The sequence below is a fragment of the Chiloscyllium plagiosum genome, unplaced genomic scaffold (assembly GCF_037043375.1).
Source record: "Chiloscyllium plagiosum isolate Xiang-an unplaced genomic scaffold, Cpla_swu_hap1 HiC_scaffold_17, whole genome shotgun sequence".
Classification (NCBI taxonomy): Eukaryota; Metazoa; Chordata; class Chondrichthyes; order Orectolobiformes; family Hemiscylliidae; genus Chiloscyllium; species Chiloscyllium plagiosum.
In genome coordinates this window covers 7,567,763-7,592,439 of record NW_028270155.1, presented here as the reverse complement: position 1 = coordinate 7,592,439, position 24,677 = coordinate 7,567,763, and the positions used below count along the sequence as shown (strand labels likewise).

The 24,677-nt window shown below is 46.9% G+C and overlaps 1 protein-coding gene across 2 annotated transcripts in view; it reads right to left on the bottom strand.

The window, feature by feature from the left end:
- LOC122558218 (cadherin-11) overlaps nucleotides 1-24,677 on the bottom strand; it is a 243,136-nt gene that overhangs the window by 59,341 nt on the left and 159,118 nt on the right. Inside the window, exons 6-8 of one of the 2 annotated variants that reach the window (XM_043706549.2) lie at nucleotides 18,771-18,938; nucleotides 13,844-14,031; nucleotides 3,477-3,730 (exon numbers count right to left, since the gene is read on the bottom strand). In XM_043706549.2, coding sequence (XP_043562484.1) covers nucleotides 3,477-3,730; nucleotides 13,844-14,031; nucleotides 18,771-18,938 — 610 coding nt within the window. Of the gene's footprint in view, nucleotides 1-3,476; nucleotides 3,734-13,843; nucleotides 14,032-18,770; nucleotides 18,939-24,677 lie in introns of both variants that reach the window. The other variant, XM_043706546.2, reaches the window with a different exon arrangement.

Here is a 24,677-nt window from a genome sequence, read left to right as displayed (position 1 = left end):
AGGCAAGATAAAAACAATGACTGTAGATGCTGGAAACCAGATTCTGGATTAGTGGTACTGGAAGAGCACAGCAGTTCAGGCAGCATCCGAGGATCAGCGAAATCGACGTTTCGGGCAAAAGCCCTTCATCAGGAATAAAGGCAGAGATCCTGAAGCGTGGAGAGATAAGCTAGAGGAGGGTGGGGGTGGAGAGAAAGTAGCATAGAGTACAATGGGTGAGTGGGGGCGGGGATGAAGGTGATAGGTCAGGGATGAGAGGGTGGAGTGGATAGGTGGAAAAGGAGATATCTTCCGAGGACCCCTTCGCCCACCTCCAACACACTGCATCCACCTGGAGACCCTGCTCTGGCCTATTACCTGCCCTCGACCTCCTACCTGCCTATCTCCTTTTCCATGGAGTAGGGACACACACTGAACTGAAAAAAAGGAATTTTGGGATTTTGACCCAGTGATAACAAGAGAGCGGTGATATATTTCCAGGTTAGGGTGGTGAGTGGCTTGGAGGAGAAACTGCAAGGGATGATGTTCCTGTGTTCCTGCTGCCCTGGTCCTTCTCAATGCAGATTCAAGTACCGGAGTGTCGATGGAGCTGTGAATGACCTATCTGCACGGCATCATGTAGATGGCACACACAGCTGCGATTATACAGAACGAGTAAATGTGGTGGATGTGGTACCAGTCAGGAAGGCTGGTGACAAGCTTCTTGAGTGTTGTTGAAGCTGCACTCATCCAGGCAGTTGGAGAGTATTCCACCAAACCCCTGACTTGTGCCTTGTAGAAGGTGGACACACTTTAGGGAAGCAGGAGATGAGTTACTCACTGCAGTGTTCCTGCAGCATCTGACTGTTTCTTGTAGCCGCTGCGCTTACGTGGTGAGTCCAGTTGAGTTTCTAGTCAACAATGTGGACAGCACAGTGGTTCAGTGGTTAGCACTACTGCCTCACAGCACCAGGGACCCAGGTTTGATTCCACCCTTGGGTGGCTGTCTGTGTGGAGTTTGCACATTCTCCCTGTGTCTGTGTGGGTTTCCTCCCACAATCCAAAGATGTGCAGGTTAGGTGAACTGGCCATGCTAAACTGCCCATAGTGTTCAGGGATGTCTAGGTTAGTTGCATCGGTCAGGGGTAAATAAAGGGGAATAGGTCTTGGTGAGTTACTCTTTGGAGGGTTGGTGTGGCCTTGTTAGGTCAAAGGGCCAGTTTCCACACCGTAGGGATTCTTCTATGAATGACCCACAGGATGTATCGGTTGGAAGATTTTAATGATGAAAATATTGTTGATTATCAAAGGGATGTGGTTACCCATTCTCCACTTGGATATGCAGCTGCCTTGCATTTGTGTGGTGAAACTGTTGTTTACCATTTAATCAGCTCAAGCCTGAACGCTATCTAGGTCTTGCTGCATTTGGACATAGTCTGCCTCTTTGCCTGAGGAATTACAAATAATACTGAGCATTGTGCAATCATCAGTGAGCACTCCCATTGCTAACCTCATGATGGAGGGAAGGTGATTAATGAAGCAGCTCAAGGTAACTGAGTCTAGGATGTTACCCAGAGGAACTCCCATCAGTAATGTCTTAGGACTGTGATGGTTGGCCTCCAACAAACAAAATCCTCTTCGTTTGTGTGAGTTATAACTCCAACCAATGGGGAGCCTTCCCTGATTGCTAATGACTGACATTTTACCTCAACGAGTCACTTAGATACATATTCTCAAACTGATTGTCACACACAGATTTGTCACACTTGCTATCCACCATTCACACAAACAACACATCTGCACACACTCTCACACACACACATTAATACTCACACACAGACACAGACACAGGCACACACACACTTCCCTATCAGCTGGGACTCGCTCTCATCCACCACAGCACACAGCTGAGACCTGATCATTATGCCAATGTTGACAGTCTGGGAGTCTAACACTTTGCACTGAGTCTCCAGACAGCTGCCAGAGAGCTCTCAAATCGATAAAAGAAATTCAGTGTAGGGTTTAAATTCACTGTGCTTTATAATTTAAAAGCTACAGCTGGAACCATTTCGATTCAATCCCTATCCTTCATCTGATAAAACAACCCCCCATTTTGATTTGATTAGGGGATCCACATTAAAATCTTTACCTGCAGATCTTCAGAATGATTTTTGAGTTTAGCTCTGCCAATTCAGCTATGTCAGTGTCTGGGGAGGTAAGTTGTGGTCTTATGACAGAAATGTGTCCTGCACTTAGTTACTTTCACATTCTTACCCTCTGGGGAGTTTAGATTTGCAAAGCATGTTGTCAACCAGATCAAATACAGCTGGGATTACGGGAGTACTGAGTATTCCTGCTCAAATCTAATTCTGATATACTGAAATGCCATTTGCAAAATCCCAGTTTTGCAATTCACCATCTTTGAAACAAAATTTGACAGTTTTCCAAATGCAATGTAATTATCAGTCAGGTACAGTGAGAATTTCAAGCCTAACCTTCTGTTGCAAAATTCCCGTAAGTGATCAAATTGGTCTGAAAGAATATTTAAAAATCACCCCCTACAGTCACAAACAACTTAAATGATGTGCATTTATATCTTTTTACACATATGAGATGTGGGCATTGCCAGACAGTCCAGCATTTATTGCCCATTCCTAATTTCCACAGAAAAGGCTGCGGTGAGCTGCCTTCTCAAGTTGCTGCAGCATCTGTAACATAATCAAACATTCCAAATCACTGTGAGGTGATGGTATAGTCACTGAATAAGCAAGCCAGAACCTCCCACGCCAATGTCCTGGGGGACCTGGGTTCGAATCCCATCATGGCTGGTGGTGAAATTTGAATCCAGTAAAAATTTGAAATAAAAAGGGCAGCCCGATGGTGACCATGCAACTATTGCCAATTGCTGCATAAACTCACCTGGTTCACTCATGTTTCGAGGGAAGGGAATCTGCCATCCTTATCTGGTCTGGCCTACATGTGACTCCAGACTCTCAGCAATGTGGTTGACTCTTCACTGCCCTCTGGGATAGGCCATACATGCTGGCCTAGCCCATGAACAAATTTAAAAAAAGTATTTCCAGAAGCAATGGTTGGGTTAGCTCGCTTGGCTGGACAGCTGAGTTGAGACTCAGTGAGGGGAAAGATATATAAGGGACCTGAGGAGTAACTTTTTCCCGCAGAGGGTGGTGCGTGTGTGGAACGGGCTGCCAGAGGAAGTGGTGGAGGTGGGGATGTGGCAGTGTTTAAGAGGGGTCTGGATGGGTGTATGAATGGGAAAGGTTTAGAGGGATATGGGGCAAATGCTGACAAATAGGACTAGATTAATTAGAATATCTGGTTGGCATGGGCAAGTTGGACTGGAAGGTCTGTTTCTGTGCTGTACATCTCTCTGACTCTATAAGCTGCCAAGTGACTGTATTGTGTACCAGAGACAGAAGTACAAGAAAGATCAGATGTGCGATCCCTTCATAAATGTCCAAGAAGAGGACACGTACCTGATGGGACTGCGACCCAGATCGTGGTCCATCGCGTGTACTTGGCCGACCGTAGTTCCAGCTGGGGCACTTTCGTTAACTTCCATGAAGTAAATAGAATTCGAAAATACAGGAGGCTCATCCGCATCCTCCACAGAAATCTTGATTGTTGCCGTATCCTTGAATGGTCCCCTGCTGACAAAGCGCGGATCAAAGTATATGTTGGCTGCCTCTACTTTCAGCGAGTAAAACTTTTTGGTTTCAAAATCCAGGCCCTGCTGGAAAGGGAGTGACAAAGACGAATTACTTGGCAGCACAGGAACAGGCTGAGCTCAAGCAAAGACTGATGAATGGGCTGGATCAGGGAGGGGGTGGGGGCAGCAGCATGATGGATGTTAAGAGCTCTGCTTCTAGACTAACCGCAGTGAAATATTTCATTCTGAAATCAAGCAACACAGGGAACAAAATGTCTGAAGAAGAGTCATGCCAGACTTGAGAAAATTAACTCTGTTCCTTTTTTCACAGATGTTGCCAGGCCTGCTGAGTTTCTCCAGTTGTAGACAAGCAGGAGGCTGGAAGAACACTGCAAGCCAGGCAGCATCAGGAGGGGGAGAAGTCTACGTTTTGGATATATGATTTGGAGATGCCGGTGTTGGACTGTGGTGTACAAAGTTAAAAATCACACAACACCAGGTGACAGTCCAACAGGTTTATTTGGAAGCACACTAGCTTTCAGAGCACCGCTCCTTCACAACCACCTGATGAAGAAGCAGTGCTTCGAAAGCTAGTGCTTCCAAATATGTCCAAAATGTCGACTTCTCCCCCTCCTGGTGCTGCCTGGCTTGCTGTGTTCTTCCAGCCTCCTGCCTGTCGACTTTGGATTCCAGCATTGGCAGCTTTTTTTTGTCTCTGTTGTGTTTCTCCAGCAATTTCCAGCATCCACAGAAATTTGTTTTTATTCTGAGTGAGCAGACCTCATTTTATTTTTCATTATTTCTAACATGTTCCTCCATGCACTGCATTAAGGTCAAGCTGTGTTCTTGTTTTATGAATGGGTCAAACACACCAGTTTATAGATAATAACACCACATGCACAAAACAGCAAAACAGATCAGTCAGCCCTGTATCAATGCCTATGCTCCATGAGAGCATCCCTCTACCTCTCTTCAGCTAAACCAGCAAGATTTTCTTTGTCATGTGATTCCCTTAAACACGTCAGCCTCAACAACTGCACAGAGTCGAGAGTTCCACATTCTCAAAACTCAAAGCAGTTTCTTCTGCATTCTCTGTTGGATATATTTTGTTTATTTAGTCACAGGATCTGAATGTCACTGGCCAGGTGAACATTTATTGTTCTTCTCAAACTACCCAGAGGGTAGTTAAGAATCAACCACATTGCCATGGGACTGGAGTCACATTTAGGCCAGATCATGTAAGGATGGCAGTTTCTTTCCCTAAAGGACATTAGTGAAACAGATGGGTTTTTCCAACAATTGACAATGGTTTCATGGCCATAATTAGATTCTTAATTCTAGAAAAGTTGATTTGCAGGTGCAGCAGGTAATTAAGAAGGCAAATTGAATATTGTCCTTCATTGCTAGAGTGACAGAGTTTAAAAGCAGGGACATTATGCTGCAGCTGTATATAGTGCCAGTGAGGGCACACCTAGAGTAATGCGAAGAGGTTTGGTCTCCTTAGTTGAGAAAGGAAATAGTGGCACTGATGGGGGTGTAGAGGGGGTTCACTAGACTGATTCTGGAGTTGAGCGGTTTGGTGTATGAGGAGAGACTGAGTAGACTGGGATGATACTAATTGAAATTTAGAAGAATGAGGGGGAGTCTTGTGGAAACATCTAAAATTATGAAGAGAATAGATAACATAGAAGAAGGCCGGTTCTGTTGGGTGAAACTAGGACTAGGGGGCATAGCCTCAAAATAAGGGGGAGCAGATTTCGGACTGAGTTGAGGAGGAACTTCTTCACCCAAGGAGTTGTGAATCTGTGGAATTCCCTGCCCAGGGAAGCAGTTGAGGCTACTTCATTGAATGCTTTTTAAGGCAAAGACAGATAGATTTTTGAACAATAAAGGAATTAATGGTTATGATGGTTGGGGGGGGGGGTGGGACTTGAGTCCACAAAAAGATCAGCCATGATCTTATTGAATGGTGGGGCAGGTTCAAAGGGTCAGATGGTCTACTCCTGCTCCTTATGTTCTCATTCCTTTTACCGAATTGTAATTCCACCATCCATTCTGGTAGGATCCGAACCCCAGCTCTCCAAAATGTTACCTGGGTCCCTGGATTGATAAGACTATGGATACCATGATGCCACAACCTCCCCATCTGGCTTTGACGGCCGATGCTGCCTGACCTGCTGTGCTTTTCCAGCACCAATCTAATCTTATACTTACGGCCGCTAGTTTTGAACTCTCCACAAGTGAAAATATAATCGCTCTGTCTACCCTTTCAAACCCTTCCATAATTATAAAGATCTCCAGCACGTCACTCCTTTATTTTCTGCAGTCCTGTAGCTTTGGTTTTTGCACTTTTTCCAGTCTCTCTATAACCTTTTTTTAAAGGTTGGTATAGGCACTGTGGACAATACTCCAAGAATGAGCTGACCAAGGCAGGATACATCTTTGACATTACTGGATCAGAGAGGGACAAAGCAAGGAGGAGGTCATGTTCCCCATTAAGCCCTGTCTCAGCTCTTGGAAAGAGCTATGCAGTAAGATCCAAACCCCTTTCACTGTTTCCCTGTTGCTCTGAATTTTTCTTTGCCTGTTGCAGCAAAGAAACTGAATTCCCTTTTGAAAGTTATTAGTGAATCTGCTTCAACCATCCTTTCAAGGAGCTATGTCAGATTCCACTGCTTTTTAATTCTATCCCTCCAGAAATGAAGCCGTAGCTACAGTTCACACACTTGCGTCTCTCCATTGACAGGTATCTAATTCTCCACGTTGTGTGTCTTGATCCCAGATTACCTGTGGCATCTGCTCCAACATTACAGTATAGGAAAATAATCCAGCGTACTGATGGGACTGAAGTATGCTTAAAGCTGAACATCCCAACTCCATTGTGATTCTACTGAAGGGAGATCAAGGTCTAAAGGGACAGTAACTCTAAGACATGCAGCAGTACTTAGCAGATCAATACAGCTTCATCCTTACCCTATCTTTCTTCCATTCATCCATTAGGATTAGTCATGATTCCCAGTACCTACCAATTCTGACTGACTCCAGCCAGTGGACTAAGCTGCAATCAATTAAAAAAATCCCAATCTCCTGCTCCTCCAATCACAAACTTACATCAAAGCTTGGACAATCTGAGCTGTAGAGAGAAGCTGAATTGGCTGGGGCTGTTTTCCCTGGAGCATCAAAAGCTGAGGGGTGACCTTATAGACGGTTATAAAATCACGAGCAGGATGGATAGGGTCTTTTCCCTGGATTGGGGGAGTCCAGAACTAGAGGGTATGGGTTTAAGGTGTGAGGGGAAAGATTTGAAAGCAACATTACGGGTAACTTTTCCACGCAGAAGGTAGTGAAAGGTAATGATTTGCCAGAGGAAGTGATGGAGGCTGATACAATTACATATAAAAGGCATCAGGATGGGCACATGATTAGGAAAAGTTTAGGGAGATATGGGTTGAGAGTGTGTTGCTGGAAAAACACTGCAGGTCAGGCAGTATTGAGGAGCAGGAAAATCGATGTTTCGGGCCTGAGTCCTTCATCAGAAATTCCAAAACATAAATTTTCCTGCTCCTCGGATGGTACTGGACCTGCTGTGCTTTTCCAGCAACACACTCTCAACTCTGATCTCCAGCATCTGCAGACCTCACTGTCTCCTTAGAGAGATATGGGCCAAGTGCTGAGAAATGGGACTAGATTAATGTAGGATATCTGGTCGGCATGGAGACGTTGGACCGAAGGGTCTGTTTCCGTGCTGTACGTCTCTATGATTCTATGTATCTTGCCTTGGTCAGCTCAATCTTGGAATATTGTTCACAGTTCCTGTATCAATCTTTAAAAAAAAAGTGACATGCTGGAGATCTTTATAATTATGGAAGAGCTTGAAAGGACAGACAGAGAGAATACATTTTCACTTGTGGGGAGTTCAAAACTAGGGGCCATAAATATAAGGCAGTCAAAGCCAGATGGGGTGGTAGTGACCTGGTTAAATTATCATTAGACTATCAATCCCTTCAATTAGCCTGACTCCTGCCATGTCTGATCTATAAATCTAAGTCCAGCTCAGTGGAAGTGATTGTTGTTGAGACATTCAATTATCCTGGGACACAGTCAGTCTAACATTTTCCAATTTCCAACATTACAGAGGGTAAATGGGTATGGGGTTAGCCAATTCACATCTGGTTTCAGAATGGTAAGTGTTAAATCAGGTTTTCCCTGTGGAACGTTGAGCATCTCTGCTTCAAAAGAGCTCCCACTTGGATGTCAGTTTGGTTAAGGTTCAGTTTGGGTCAAATAGCCCAACACTGTCATTGCAGAGGGAGTCAGGGAGTTCTTACACATACACTGAACTATTTGCTGGTATCAATATAGCAAATCACATCTGAATCTCAACTGGGATCATTTTGTTTGCGCACCCATCAAATCTTTTCATTTCTTTTTAATAAAGGTTCTAATCAACCTATTCAGAGATGTTATCACACAACTCTGGAGCAAGTGAAACTGAAACTCAGACCTCCTGGATCAAAGGAAGGGACACTACCACTGCATCACGAATGCTCTGTCTCCTTCCCATCAGACTTTTAACCTAACGAGACCAATCAATAAACAGGGCAAAGGAGTCAGGCAATCTTTTTCTTAATGTACGGCCCTCCACCACACAACGCCAAAAGTAGCTGGATTTCACTTTGTGTGGTTACAGTAATGGGACCAAACAACTACTCCCCTTTCAGGCAGTGCACTTGTGGTCACATCCCTGAGAGTCACTACACAAATCCAGTCAGGAATTGAGGAGAGACATGTTTACTCAGAAAGTGGTGAGACCGTGAGGTCCATTCCAACAGGGAGCAGCAATTTAATAGAGATTTTGAAACACAAGGTGGGGAGTGGAAAAGAAGGCAGTGGGTGAACCAATTAAGGAGAGGAGAAAGCTCCTGTGGAGCTGACCAGCTGGGTAAAGTGATATCCATCTTTGCGTATACAATCACAGAATCCCTACAGTGTGAAAGTAGACCATCCAGCCCATCAAGTCCTCATCAACCAGCATCCTACACATACCCATCCCATCAACCCTATGTTGCCCATGGCTAACCCGCACATTCCTGGATGCTATGGATAATTTAGCATGGCCAATCTACCTAATCTGTACACCTTTGGACTGTGGGAGGAAACCAGACAGAACCCCTGTAGACACAGAGAGAACAGGCAAACTCCACACAGACTGTCATCCAAGGCTGGAATTGAACCCATGTCCCTGACACTGTGAAGCAGCAGTGCTACCAATGAGCCACCGTGCCATCCAATGCTTTTGGCACAAAGAGAAAGTGAAAACATTTAGGCACTTTAGTTAAAAAGAAAAGGCAAAGAGAGACCTTTAAGATGAATATAATGCCCATCATGACTGATCAGGGTAGTTAAAAAAAAACAGATGGTAAGATTAGCATGAATTTTACATACAAACTGACAGCCCTAATTAGGATGATGTTTTGAAGAGCTGAATAATGCATTACACTGAGTTTGGGCCCGTATACTGTTTTCCAAGGTCAGCCATGATGTTAAACTTGCTCCAGCTGATTAAATAGAGTTGGCACAGGATTAACTACAGAGACACTTGACAAGAGATAATGTGACACAGCCCATGTCTGCCCTTCAGATATAGATGAACAAAGATTTTAGAGCAATTTAATGTGCCCTGCTCACTTCAGACAGTTGCAAATCATTTCAGGGTCCTGTCACTCCATGATCTTGCCTCCTCCTAACTCTATCATCTGCACCAGCTCAAGCACTCTGAAACATTCTCTGCACTTCTCCAAGTTTAGAAATTTGCACGCACCTGATTTGCTGCATATCAACAATGACAGTTGAACCATCAACTCTCTCCATCCAAAGCTCTAGACAGCTCTCTTTAAAACCCTTTCCTTTTCTCTCCCCCTTTCAAGACACACCAGAAGCCCACCTCTTCCATCTACCAGGGAAGGGAATAGATTTCACAAACGAATTGTTGTGATCTGGAACACAACAGCAACTTTCAAAAGGAAAAAATTGCAAGATTATGAGGCAAGACCAGGGGTTTGAGACTGATTAGCTATGTCTTAGAGCTAGTACAAATGTGATGGGCCAAATGGTCTCTTTCTACACTGTAGGTATTACCATTTATCAATGTGAGGGATGTCAATGTTGGCCAATGGAATTCTTGTTAATTTTAAGCATCAGCATTGACCCAGCTCATGGTCAGACAGTATCATATAGAAATACCCTTCATCGTTATCCCTCACCTCAGTCCAAAGGTGTGCAGGTTAGATGGGTTGGCCATGGGGAATGCAGGATTACAGGGATAAGATAGGGGCGTGGGTTTTGCAGAGGACTGGTGTGGACTCGAATGGGCCAAATGGTCTGTTTTCACATGTAGGAATTCTATTAGTCCCAATCACAACAACTTGCAGTGAGTTTGCACTTTTCAACTCAAATCATCTTAAAGCACTTCAGAGGGACATAATCGGACCAAATTTGACATCGGGCCTGATAAGGAGATGGTCTAGGAGATCGGCATCAGGTCACAAAGCCACAATCAAATGATCCAAGAATAGGTGTAGTCCATTTGGCCCCTTTAGCCTGCTCTGTTATTCAACTGAATATGGTTGTTTTGCTTTTAACCTCAACTCTCCATTCCTGGAGATTTCCCTGCTAATTCTTGTGACTTTATTTTTAAACTATGACCCCAGTTCTGGATTTTAGACAATAGACAATAGGTGCAGGAGTAGGCCATTCAGTCCTTCGGCCCTTTTCCCAAAGTAGAAGCATTAGACCAGCAACACACATCTGGTCAAGTCCCCTCAGGATCTTATATGTTTCAATTCAGTTACCTCTGAATCTCTGGACTCCAGATGATACACACCCAGCCTGCTTAACCTTTCCTCATTAGTTAATCTGCTCATTTCAGGTATTCATCTAGTAAACCTCTGCTGAATTGCTTCCAATGCATTAACATCCTTTTATAAGTGTGGTGAGCAGTACTCCAGATGCAATCTCACTAATGCCCTGTATAAGTGACGTATAACCTCGTTACGTTTGCATTCACTTTATCTCCCTTCCACTCTCTTCCATCGAGCAGAAGACAGAAAGGTTTGAATGCACGTATGAACAGATTCAAGAACAGCTTCTTCAACAGACATCTCAAATGTACATTCTGATCTCTCTCTCTGTATCTTCCCTCCAGCTGTGTTCTGCACTCTTGCTCTGCTCCTGATGCACTTTTAATGTTAGGATCTGTCTGTAGAGCCTGCAAAACAACACTTTTCACTGTATTTTGGTGCATATGACAATAAATCAAATCAAATCTCGCAATAGACTATAGCATGCTATTTGCTTTCTGGATTGCTTGCTGTCCCTACATACTAACCACCTGTGATTCATGCACAAGGACACCCAGATCTTTCTGTATCTCAGAGCTCTCCAACCTCTTTGCCCACTCGCTTAAACTATTCACATCCCACTGTAAGCTTCACATGTCCTCTATATAACTCACTTTCCAATCTATCTTGGTGCCATTTGCAAATGTAATTACCATACCTCTTGAATCCTTCATCCAAATCATTCTATAGATTGTAAAGAGTTGAGGCCCCAGCACTGACCCCCTGTGACACACCACTCATGACATCCTGCTAAAAAACCCAGTGATTTCTATTCTTTGCTTCCTGTTTAGTAAGCCAATCACTTATCAACACCAAAATGTTACCCCCTACAATCTCAGCATTTATTTCCCTCCAATAAGCTTTAATGGGGCACCCTACCAAATGCCTGACTGGAAATCCAAGTACAATGCATCCAACTTTAGACAGAAAACAGTGGGTGAGACATTGGAAAACAGGACATGTAGATTTTAAAATCTAGCAAGGGTGTTGCCAGGGATGGAGGGTTTGAGCTATAGGGAGAGGCTGAATAGGCTGGGGCTGTTTTCCCTGGAGCATCAGAGGCTGAGGGGTGACCTTATAGAGGTTTATAAAATCATGAGGGGCATGGATAGGATAAATAGACAAAGTCTTTTCCCTGAGATAGGGGACTCCAGAACTAGAGGGCATAGGTTTAGGGTGAGAGGGGAAAGATATAAAAGGGACCTAAGGGGCAACTTGTTCATGCAGAAGATCTTGCATGTATGAAATGAGCTGCCAGAGGAAGTGATGGAGGCATCTGGATGGGTATATGAATAGGAAGGGTTCAGAGGAATATGGGCCAAGTGTTGGAAAATGGGACTAGATTAGGTTGGGATATCTGGTCGGCATGGATGAGTTGGACCGAAGGGTCTGTTTCCGTGCTGTACATCTCTATTTCTCTATAACTTAAACCGGGGCCAGTGTAGGTGAGTGAGGGACAGGGTGTAATGGATCAATGGGATTGATGTAAGATAGAATGCAGTGTGGACCGTCCTATTACAGTAGTGCAGAAGGGAAGTTTCATTTCCTCACAGCTGCGATGATTCTTATGCCAAGTTAGTGCCAGTTTAGTCTCCCTTCTGGGCAGTTTGGAAACTGTGGATCCATGCCCAGTTGGAACTCATGTGAGACTGCTGCAGATTTCCTTCTCTGGGATTTTAGCAGTTGGCAGTGACAGATCTCTGTGCTATCAAGCTGGCTGTGATTCAAAACTTCAGTCTCAGAAATATCAAGAAAATAGACCATCCTGCATCCCATTATGAAAGGTCATCTCTTCCATCCCCTGCTTAGATATTTTTTTAAAAACTCAATGGTGTGGAATATAACGTGAAGGAGACAGATAATGAGTAGGTTCCTACCCCTTAAGGCAAAGAATTGAACTTGCCAATACTGATTGGTGTGCAATCCTAGAGGTCACATCACATGACCTGCCATAGCAATTCACCTCTTTGCCTTTGAGTCTTTGTCACCAGACCATCAATTAATTACACATCCTTAATTCCCTCAACTCCCAACTAATCCCAATTTGAGAGAGGCGATGGTATTATCACCAAATTCAGAGGCTCACATAATGTTCTGGGTGCCTGAGTTCAAATCCTGCCATGGCAGATGATGGAATGTGAATTCAATAAAAATCTGGACCTAAAAGTCTAATGATGACCATGAATCCATTTTGATTGTCAGGGAAAAACTCACCTGGTTCACTAATGTTCTTTAGGGAAGGAATCTGCCATCCTTACCTGGTCTGGACTACATGTAGCTCCAGACCCACAGCAATGTGGCTGACTCTTAGCTGTCTTCTGTGCAATTTGGGATGGGCAATAAGTGCTGGCCTAGCCAGCAATGCCCTCGTCCCGTGAATGAAAAAAAAATCACAGAATTGTACTTCACAGGAAGAGGCCATTCATCCCATTATGGTTATGCCAGCTCTATGGAAGAGCTACCCAAATAGTTCCACATCTCTGCTTTTTCCCCATGACTCAGAAATTACCTTCATCTTCAAGGATTTATCCAATTTCCTTTTTGGAAAAAGATGACAGCGTCTCCATGTTTAAGAACATGCAATCAACCTGTTTCTAACAAACCTCCAGGGGGTGCCTTTCAGTTCCAGGAATAAATAAAAATATTCAAAGAAAACAGGAAGCACTCTTTTTATTTGCCTTGAAGCAACCTTTAGATTTTTCCTCTCACGTGGCGAGCAACAGAGACGTGGAGGGTAAACTTCAAGTCTTGAAGATGTCTGGATAATCTTAAAGATTGGCAACCAAAGAAAGGCCCGATCCCCACTGCCAGTAATGAGCAGTGCACACAACAGTCAATTAAACACACACAATTTGTAATTTGTTGAACAACGCTCTTCTTGAATGATACTCCTCAACTGGAGTGTTAAGCTGTTGATGAAAAGCATATGGGATTCCTTGGCTTTATATCTGGAGAGATATAAGGAGTACAAAACACAAGGATCTATAATACTTGTATAAATCACTGGCTATATACCTCAGCCAGAGTATTGATCAAATTCTGTCAATATCTTGGAGTAGGTGAGGGTGAGGCTTATGAGAATGGTGTGAGAGAGAAGGCATTTCAGTTATGTGAAGAAACTAAAGAAGCTGGGATTGTTCTCCTTTGAATAGAAAGGTCAGGGGGAGTTTCAGTCAAAGTCCTCACCATTATGAACGGTTTTGACTGAGCTGACTTTTCCACTGACTGTTCGTAAAGATCTCATCACCAGACAATAGATCCAATTCACATATTCACCTTCTATGCCCTCTGATACCTTTTTCAGTTTGATGACTCCCTCCTGAGTCTGAGAATCCGTTGTGATTTCAAAGAAATCTTGACCATCGCCATCAATGATCCTGTAGGACACCATCCCGTTCTCGCCAATGTCGGGGTCCTTGGCCTTTACATGTCCCACGATCGTTCCGATAGCAGCAGCTTCCGAGATCGACATCTGATACACACCTGGAGAGAAATCAATGGCATGTGTTGCATTTAGAAGGGTTTTCTTTTAACTTGGGTGGCATTAATTACATGTGGGATTTGCCATCCCAATTATGACTTTGTGCCAACTGAACTCATGCTGCAAGGAATCAACAGGCTTGGCTGTGGTGGTGAAGATTGATGATGTTGACTGATGTTGAGCCATTGTGGGATCGGACAGGCAGACAACGTGAGTTTAAATCCCACCAGGACAATGTGAACATAGGGATTCCTTACTGAATTCAAATCTGGTCTTAGATTGTGAATAACGACCCTATTGCTTCTCTTACCAAGGATATGTTTCCCCAGTCAGGATCACTACTGACTCCAGCTCCACACAAAGCTCATTGAGGAGGGTTAGTGGTAAGGGTAATGCCATTAGACCAGTCATCAACGGGCCCAGATCTAATGCTGTGGGGCAGCAAGTTCAAATCCCACCACAGCAGCTAGAATATAATATATTACATAATTTAGTGATCAAAAAAAGGTCTTAATGGTATTATCACTGGCCGATTAAGCTAGAGACCCAGGTAAAGTTCTGGGGACAGGGGTTCAAATCCCACCATGGTAGATGGTAGAATTTGCATTCAATAAAAATCTGGAATTAAGAGCCCAATGATGATCATGAAACCATTGTTGATTAGAGTCATAGAGATGTACAGCATGGAAACAGACCCTTCGGTCCAACTCGTCCATGCCGACCAGACATCCCAACCCAATCTAGTCCCACCTGCCAGTGCCCGGCCCATATCCCTCCAAACCCTTCCTATTCATATACCCATCCAAATGCCTCATAAATGTTGCAATTGTACCAGCCTCCACCACATCCTCTGGCAGCTCATTCCATACACGTACCAACCTCTGCGTGAAAAAGTTGCCCCTTAGGTCTCTTTTATATCTTTCCCCTCTCACCCTAAACCTATGCCCTCTAGTTCTGGACTCCCCCACCCCAGGGAAAAGACTTTTGTCTATTTATCCTATCCATGCCCCTCATAATTTTGTAAACCTCTATAGGTCACCAATCTAGTTCACTAATTTCCATTAGTAAAAGAAATCTGCCATCCTTACCTGGTCTGGCCTATATGTGACTCCAGACCCACAGCAATGTGGTTGACTGTCCTCTGAGATGGGCAATAAATGTTTGTGATGCCTTAAGCCCATAGATGAATTTAATAAAAACGTGTTGAGAAAACCTAGCTGGATCACTAATTTTCTCAAGAAAAGGATATTCACCATCCTGGCCCTTAACTGTCCTCTGAGATGTTTTAGCAAGCAACTCAATTCAAGGGCATTTAGGGATGGGCACAAAATGCTGGCATCACCACCAAGACACATGTCCAATGGAAGAATAAAGAAATAAGCTGAAGTGGGCTGTACAACATCTGGAGAGAATACAGACGAAGGTGCAGACTACCTTCTTCGAGAAATTAAGGACAGTCACAGAGTGACAGCCTTGTCAGTGATGCCCAAGTGCTGAGAATGGAAGAGGAAATCGCACTGGTCAAACACTGGCACTGGGCAAGAGACGAAAGGCTTTAGCCTGAAAGAATCAGGAATGAAGGGCATGCATACTTCCGGTAGGAGATCAAGAGTGAGGTCATGGACGAACTGGGACCACCTAAGGATGGATGGTTGCAGCTCCCAGCAACTGAACAGTGGCAGCACTCACGCCTCCCAGTGTTAGAAACCCGCAAAGACAAGCTTTTCACGCAAACCGTCAGCAATCAGGCACTCTGAATGCAGCACTGAGGGAGGTGCAGCACTGTCAGAGACACTCCGAATGCAGGACTGAGGGAGGTGCAGCACTGAGGGAGATGCAGCATTGACAGAGGCAGTCCTTATGCAGCACTAAGGGAGGTACAGCACTGAGGGAGGTGCAGCACTGTCAGAGGCACTCCTTCTGTAGCACTGAGGGAGGTGCAGCACTGTCAGAGGAAATCCAAATGCAGCACTGAGGGAGGTGCAGCACTGAGGGAGATGCAGCAATGTCAGAGGCACTCCTAATGCTGCACTGAGGGAGGTGCAGCACTGTCAGAGGCACTCCTAATGCTGCACTGAGGGAGGTGCAGCACTGTCAGAGGCACTCCTAATGCTGTACTGAGGGAGGTGCAGCACTGACAAAGGTGCAGCACTGTCAGAGGCACTCCTAATGCTGCACTGAGGTAGGTGCAGCACTGTGGGAGGTGCAGCACTGTCAGAGGCACTCATTCTGCAGCACTGAGGGAAGGGCAGCACTGTCAGAGGCATCCTAATGCTGCTCTGAGGGAGGTGCAGCACTGTCAGAGGCATTCCTTCTGCAGTACTGAGGGAGGTGCAGCACTATCAGAGGAAATCCAAATGCAGCATTGAGGGAGGTGCAGCACTATCAGAGGCACTCCTAATGCAGCACTGAGGGAGGTGCAGCACTGTCAGAGGCACTCCTAATGCTGCTCTGAGGGAGGTGCAGCACTGAGGGAGGTGCAGCACTGTCAGGGGCACTCCAAATACAGCACTGAGGGAGGTGCAGCACTGTCAGGGGCACTCCTAATGCTGCACTGAGAGTGGTGCAGCACTGTCAGGGGCACTCCTAATACAGCACTGAGGGAGGTGCAGCACTGTCAGAGGCAGTCCTATTGCAGCGCTGAGGGAGGTGCAGCACTGTCAGGGGCACTCCTAATGCTGCACTGAGGGAGGTGCAGCACTGTCAGAGGCACTCCTAATGCAGCACTGAGGGAGGTGCAGCACTGTCAGGGGTACTCCTAATGCAGCACTGAGGGAACTGCAGCACTGTCAGGGGCACTCCTAATGCAGCACTGAGGGAGGTGCAGCACTGTCAGAGGCACTCCTAATGCAGCACTGAGGGAGATGCAGCACTGTCAGAGGCACTCCTAATGCAGCACTGAGGGAACTGCAGCACTGTCAGGGGCACTCCTAATGCAGCACTGAGGGAGGTGCAGCACTGCCAGAGGCACTCCTAGTACTGCACTGAGGGAGGTGCAGCACTGTCAGAGGCACTCCTATTGCAGCACTGAGGGAGGTGCAGCACTGAGGGTGATGCAGCACCGCCAGGGGCACTCCTAATGCTGCGCTGAGGGAGGTGCAGCACTGTCAGAGGCACTCCTAATGCTGCACTGAGGGAGGTGCAGCCCTGTCAGAGGCACTCCTAATGCTGCACTGAGGGAGGTGCAGCCCTGTCAGAGGCGCAGCACTGAGGGAGGTGCAGCACTGTCAGAGGCACTCCTAATGCTGCACTGAGGGAGGTGCAGCCCTGTCAGAGGCACTCCTAATGCTGCTCTGAGGGAGGTGCAGCACTGAGGGAGGTGCAGCACTGTCAGGGGCACTCCTAATGCTGCTCTGAGGGAGGTGCAGCACTGAGGGAGGTGCAGCACTGTCAGGGGCACTCCTAATGCTGCTCTGAGGGAGGTGCAGCACTGAGGGAGGTGCAGCACTGTCAGGGGCACTCCTAATACAGCACTGAGGGAGGTTCAGCCCTGTCAGAGGCACTCCTAATGCTGCACTGAGAGTGGTGCAGCACTGTCAGGGGCACTCCTAATACAGCACTGAGGGAGGTGCAGCACTGTCAGGGGCACTCCTAATGCTGCACTGAGGGAGGTGCAGCCCTGTCAGAGGCACTCCTAATGCTGCACTGAGAGTGGTGAAGCACTGTCAGGGGCACTCCTAATACAGCACTGAGGGAGGTGCAGCACTGTCAGGGGCACTCCTAATGCTGCACTGAGGGAGGTGCAGCACTGTCAGAGGCAGTCCTATTGCAGCGCTGAGGGATGTGCAGCACTGTCCGAGGCACTGCTACTGTAGCACTGTGGGATGTGCAGCACTGTCAGAGACACTCCAAATGCAGCACTGAGGGATTGCAGCACAGAGGGTGATGCAGCACTGTCAGAGGCACTCCTAATACTGCACTGAGGGATTGCAGCACTGAGGGAGTTGCACCACTGTCAGGGGCACTCCTAATGCTGCACTGAGGGAGGTGCAGTACTGTCAGAGGCACTCCTAATGCAGCACTGAGGGAAATGCTTCACTGTCAGAGGCACTCCTAATGCAGCATTGAGGGATGTGCAGCACTGTCAGAGGTGCTGCCTTTCAGTTCCTACAGACAGTGTTTCTTCTTGGAAATTGAAACAGAAAGTCGAACAGTGACTCTGGATTGGGCTCAGTGGAGAGCCAGTGTTTTCAGTATTATCCCTGAGACATTCGGAACAGAGGAATGGGATGCATTTCACCCTCAAATATAGAAACCCGGAGCAGGGATAGGACATTCGGCCCTTCAAGTCTGCTATGCCATCCTATATGATCATGGTTGATTTTCTGACTCAGTATCTTGTTCCTGCTATCTCTCTTTTGATCCCTTTAGCCCTAAGATTGCAAACGTTTTCTCAATTAAATTAACTCAGGGCTAATCAATTTGTTTTTCTCTCTACTTGCCCTGGCTTCATAACCTTTAATTCGGAGATAGTGAGGGTCACAGCTACTGGAGATTGAGAGTCAATAAAGTGTCGTTGCTGGAAAAGCACAGCAGGTCAGCTGGTATCTGAGGAGCAGGAGAATTGACATTTCAGGCATAACCCTTCGCCAGTCCTGATGAAGGGTCATGTCTGAAACGTCAACTCTCCTGTTCCCCAGATGCTGCCTGACCTGCTGTGCTTTTCCAGCGTCACACTTTGCCAGCTCTTCGTAAGCCTTAACAACCAAAAAGGTGCAAACTGAGAAAGGAGCTTCCTTACTCTGCGGGAACTTTGGTGGGTTGTCGTTGACATCGGTTAGGGTGATCGTCACTTTTGTCGTTCCAGAGAGACCTCCCATGTGGCCTCCCATGTCCTTCGCCTGTATCACCACAAGATACTCCTCCCTCGCTTCCCGATCCATGTTCGGAAGAGCCGTCCTTATGATGCCTTGATAGAGGAGATAGGAAGGAATGTATTATATTCTTGCATCATTCAGTGTACTACTGTTAAAGATAATGGACATAATCCTGTGCTGACCCGAAAGTTAAAATCCTTGTGGATATTGAACCTATTAGCTAACACTCGCATTGCATTTTTAACATGACGATAGGTTCCAAGTCACATTTCATCTTGGCATCATAACACTTGTGGATGTTGGTAAGGTACCATACATTAGGCTACTCAATGAGACAAGAACCCTTGGTGTTGTGGGTAGTATATTAATAAGGAATTGGTCAGCCTGAAGTCAGAGTTGCGGTGTAAATGGAAAATCTTTAGGATGTCAGCAGGGATCAATTCTAAGGCCATAGTTATTTACAATGTATATTAATGACTTGGATGAGGGAAGTGAATGTGCAATAAAACATTTATAGGACAGTTCGAGAGCTGACTCGGTCAGGCTGGTAGCTGAGTGGCTACAGTGTGCCCTGATGATCTCAGGAGAACAAAGAACAACTGATCAGGATTCCTGCTCATTGCTGTCAGCACTTTGACTGAGAAATGAGAAGAGCTGGGTGCAACTTGACCATAGAATCTCTACAATGTGGAAGCAAGCCATTCGGCCTACTGGGTCCATACCAACTCTACAAGCTGCATCCCACCCAGACCCACACCTCCATCCCTATAACCTATCCACCCACCTCCATAACCAGCGCTCCTCAAACATTCCAGAAAACTCCCCCAGCCTCTGGAACTGCTCGGACACCATTAGCCATGCAGTTGGTGCAGCTGCCAACCCCACGCTGATTGATGATGTCACTTCTGCCCCCATCATGGCCACTCCCACAACCACTTCCACCCCTCACAATTCCTCATGCATCACACGTGACATCACTTCCGCCCCTCACATCAACGCTGATGTCACATGCTCAGTGACTTCCGCCACCCCTACTGCCGTGTTTGCCACCACTTCCGCCCCCACCAATGCCACTCACCTACATTCTGCTGACACACCCCCCACAGATCCCACTGTCACTATCCCCACCCCCCAGAACCCCGAGGGGAACACTACCCCTGCTCATGACTCCACCCCCATTTCCCCCACCATCACACCCACTCCAGTTACCGGCTCCACCCCCACTCCCAGCTCCACACCCACACCAGATCCCAGCTCCCAGCCCTGCCGAGTTTTCACCATCCCCCCAGACCTCCCCCTCACTGAGGACGAACGATCAGTCCTCAGCAAAGGACTCACCTTCATCCCCCTCCGTCCACGCATCAATGAATTTAATACACGCCGTGACGTCGAACAATTCTTCCGCCGCCTCCGCCTCCGAGCTTACTTTCACAATCAAGACTCCCGCCCACCTTCCGAGGACCCCTTCGCCCACCTCCAACACACTGCATCCACCTGGACACCCCGCGCTGGCCTATTACCTGCCCTCGACCTCTTCATTTCCAACTGCCGCCGGGACATTAACTGCCTCAACCTGTCTACCCCCTCCCCCACTCCAACCTCTCACCGTCACAACGCGCAGCCCTCCAATCCCTCTGCTCCAATCCTGACCTCACCATCGCCAGCAGATAAAGGGGGCGCAGTGGTAGTCTGGCGCACTGACCTCTACACCACTGAAGCCGAACGCCAACACCAGGACACCTCTTCCTACCGCCCCCTCGATCATGACCCTACCCCATCACAAAACCATCACTCCCAGACCATACAGAACCTCCTCACCTCAGGAGATCTCCCACCCACAGCTTCCAACCTCATAGTCCAGGAACCCCGCACTGCCCGGTTCTACCTCCTTCCCAAGATCCACAAGCCTGACCACCCTGGCCGACCCATTGTCTCAGCATGCTTCTGCCCCACTGAACTAATTTCTACCTACCTTGACACTGTCCTATCCCCCCTAGTCCAGGAACTCCCCACATACGTTCGAGACACCAACCATGCCCTCCACCTCCTCCAAGACTTCCGTTTCTCCGGCCCCCAACGCCTCATCTTCACCATGGATATCCAATCCCTCTACACCTCCATCTGCCATGACCAGGGCCTCCAAGCCATCCGTTTTTTCCTCTCCCAACGTCCCCAACAGTACCCTTCCACCGACATTCTCATTCGTTTGGCCGAACTGGTCCTCACCCTTAACAATTTCTCCTTCAAATCCTCCCACTTCATCCAGACCAAAGGGGTAGCCATGGGCACACGTATGGGCCCCAGCTATGCCTGTCTTTTTGCTGGCTTCATAGAACAGTCGATCTTCCGTAATTACACCGGCACCATTCCACACCTTTTCCTCCGCTACATCGATGACTGCATTGGCACCACCTCGTGCTCCCGCGAGGAGGTTGAGCAATTCATTAACTTCACCAACACATTCCACCCTGACCTTAAATTTACCTGGACCATCTCTGACACCTCCCTCCCCTTCCTGGACCTCTCCATCTCCACTAATGATGACCGACTTGACACTGACATTTTTTACAAACCCACTGACTCCCACAGTTACCTGGATTACACCTCTTCCCACCCTACCTCCTGCAAAAATATTCCCAATTCCTCCGACTCCGCCGTATCAGCTCCCAGGAAGACCAGCTCCAGCACAGAACACTCCAGATGGCCTCCTTCTTTAGAGACCACAATTTCCCTTCCCACGTGGTTAAAGATGACCTCCAACGCATCTCGTCCACATCCCGCACCTCCGCCCTCCGACCCCACCCCTCCAACCGTAACAAGGACAGAATGCCCCTGGTGCTCACCTTCCACCCTACCTACCTTTGCATAAACCAAATCATCCACCGACATTTCCGCCACCTCCAAAAAGACCCCACCACCAGGGATATATTTCCCTCCCCACCCCTTTCCGCCTACCGCAAAGACCATTCCCTCCGTGACTACCTGGTCAGGTCCACGCCCCCCTACAGCCCACCCTCCCATCCTGGCACCTTTTCCTGCCACCGCAGGAACTATAAAACCTGTGCCCACACCTCCTCCTTCACCTCTATCCAAGGCCCTAAAGGAGCCTTCCACATCCATCAAAGTTTTACCTGCACATCCACTAATATCATCTATTGTATCCGTTGCTCCCGATGCGGTCTCCTCTACATTGGGGAGACTGGGCGCCTCCTAGCAGAGCGCTTTAGGGAACATCTCCGGGACACCCGCACCAATCAACCACACCGCCCTGTGGCCCAACATTTCAACTCCCTCTCCCACTCTGCCGAGACCATGGAAGTCCTGGGCCTCCTTCACCGCCACTCCCTCACCACCAGACGCCTGGAGGAAGAATGCCTCATCTTCCGCCTCGGAATAGTTCAACGCCAGGGCATCAATGTGGACTTCACCAGTTTCCTCATTTCCCCTTCCCCCACCTCACCCTAGTTCCAAACTTCCAGCTCAGCAGTGTCCCCATGACTTGTCCTACCTGCCTATCTTCTTTTCCACCTATCCACTCCACCCTCCTCCCAGAACTATCACCTTCATCCCCTCACCCACTCACCTATTGTACTCTATGCTACTTTCTCCCCACCCCCACCCTCCTCTAGCTTATCTCTCCACGCTTCAGGCTCTCTGCCTGTATTCCTGATGAAGGGCTTTTGCCCAAAACGTTGATTTTACTGCTCCTCAGATGCTGCCTGAACTGCTGTGCTCTTCCAGCACCACTAATCCAGAATCTGGTTTCCAGCATCTGCAGACATTGTTTTTATCTATTTCCCATGGCTAACCCACCTCGCCTGCACACTCTCGACACTATGGGGCAAGTTAGAGACTAAAAAGCTGCAGATGCTGGAATCCAAAGTGGACAAGCAGGAGGCTGGAAGAATGCAGCAAGCCAGGCAGCATCAGGAGGTGGAGAAGTCAATGTTTTGGGTAGAACCTGAAAAAGGATTATACACGAAACATTGACTTCTTCACCTTCAGATGTTGCCTGGCTTACTGTGGTCTTCCACCCTCTTGCTTGTCTACTATGGGTAATTTCCCATGGCCAATCCATCTAATCTGCTGGGTTGTGGGGGGAAACCGGAGCACCCAGAGGAAGCCCATGCAGACATGGGAAGAATGTGCAAACTCCATACAGACAGTCGCCGGAGGCTGGAATTAAACCTGAGTCCCTGGCGCTGTGAGGCAAGTTACTGAGCCACCATGCTGCCCCTAAAGTTATTAGACATCATCCTTGTTAGTGTCAAAAGGTGTGGTGCTGAAACAGCACAGCAGGTCAGGCAGCATCTGAGGAGCAGGAGTGTCTACGTTTTGGGCAGAAGTCCTTCATCAGGAATGTCAGTGGTCCTTGTCTTTTTTAAAGACAGTGAGCCAAGATTCATTGCCTAGGGTCTGAGATCAGTGGGTATAGCTTTCTCCTTGCCTCTGAGTCAGGAGGTTATGGGATTAAGTTAGAACATGAGGCCTCAAGGACACAAACGATGTTAATGTTGAGCGAGTGCTACACTGCTGCAGGAGCTGTCCTTTGCACCAGAAGCTGAACTGAGCCTTAATTGTGTGGATGTAAAAGCATTCCATGTTGCTACTCTGAAGAAACATGTGTACTTTCTCACCAAAGTCTTATCTCTGAACCAACATGCCAAAAGAAACAAGATTGTCTGGACATTTACCACACTGCTGTTTTCCAAAGCTGGCTGTGGGCAAATTGACTGCCATGTTTGCCTGTGCCAGAACAGGTGATAAACCATGTGCCTGCAATCTTCCTCTTCTGAAGCCAAATCAAGGACAGTGAACAACATTTTCAATCCAATCCTACTTTTTGGATCTCCATCGGCCTCCCTCAGAGATTGCCCCAAATGTTGCTCATTCATTGGACTGGAGAAATTTGATTGGATTCAGAGGAATGTCAGAATAGTCACTCTGCCTCTCATTGAGGCACTTCAAAGAGTCAGTGCACTTAAAATAAAAAGTGCTTGACTGTCTGCAAAGTGTTGTGGGAATTCCTATGGTAATGAACATCACTTTCAAAATGCAGGTTTTCTTTCTAATCTTTCCTTGTGGCTCATTCTCTTCCAATATGTGAATGAGCCCTGGAGATAAACATTCAGAGGAAACCATAGCCAAAATACTAAAAGACTCTTTCACAAGCAGTTCCAAGGACCGAGTATAAAAGCAAATTAGTCCCGCTTCCCTCATCTGAATAAATTATGCAAATACAAAATGCCTGTATAACGCTCTGTAAACCACCAGAGTGATATAAAACACAAGGTTATATTGTTTATAAACTTTAAAAATTGCTTTACAGTTGCTCTGTTCCCACTCCTGGACAGTAATGAGGTTCAGTCTTATTTAATGCCTATTATGGCTCAAGAGAAACTGCATTGTTAACCATGGTTACGGTCCCAAAACAAACCTAATTTTCATTTAGAGACAGCGCTTTTCTCCGGTATTTCAGTTTTGTTTCATTTTCAGTAAAAGGATGGAAAGCAGAGCAAGAGAGTGCACACAAGAGAGACAGAGAGAGACAGAGAGTGAAGAGAGAACACGAGAGAGAGCGCAAGAGAGAGTGAGAGAGAGCATAAGAGAGAGAGTGAGAGAGTGAGAGAGAGAGAGAGAGGGAAAGAGAGGAAGAGAGAGCAATGAGAGAAAGCATGGGAGAGAAAGAGAGCACAAAAGAGAGAGGGAGCAAGAGAGAGAGAGAGAAAAGTGGAGTGGAGTGACTGGAAGAAGGGGAGGGAAAAGTTGAGAATTGAGAGAAGGTGAGAAAGGGGAGGCAGGAGAGAGTGGGAGAAGAGGTAAGAGACAGT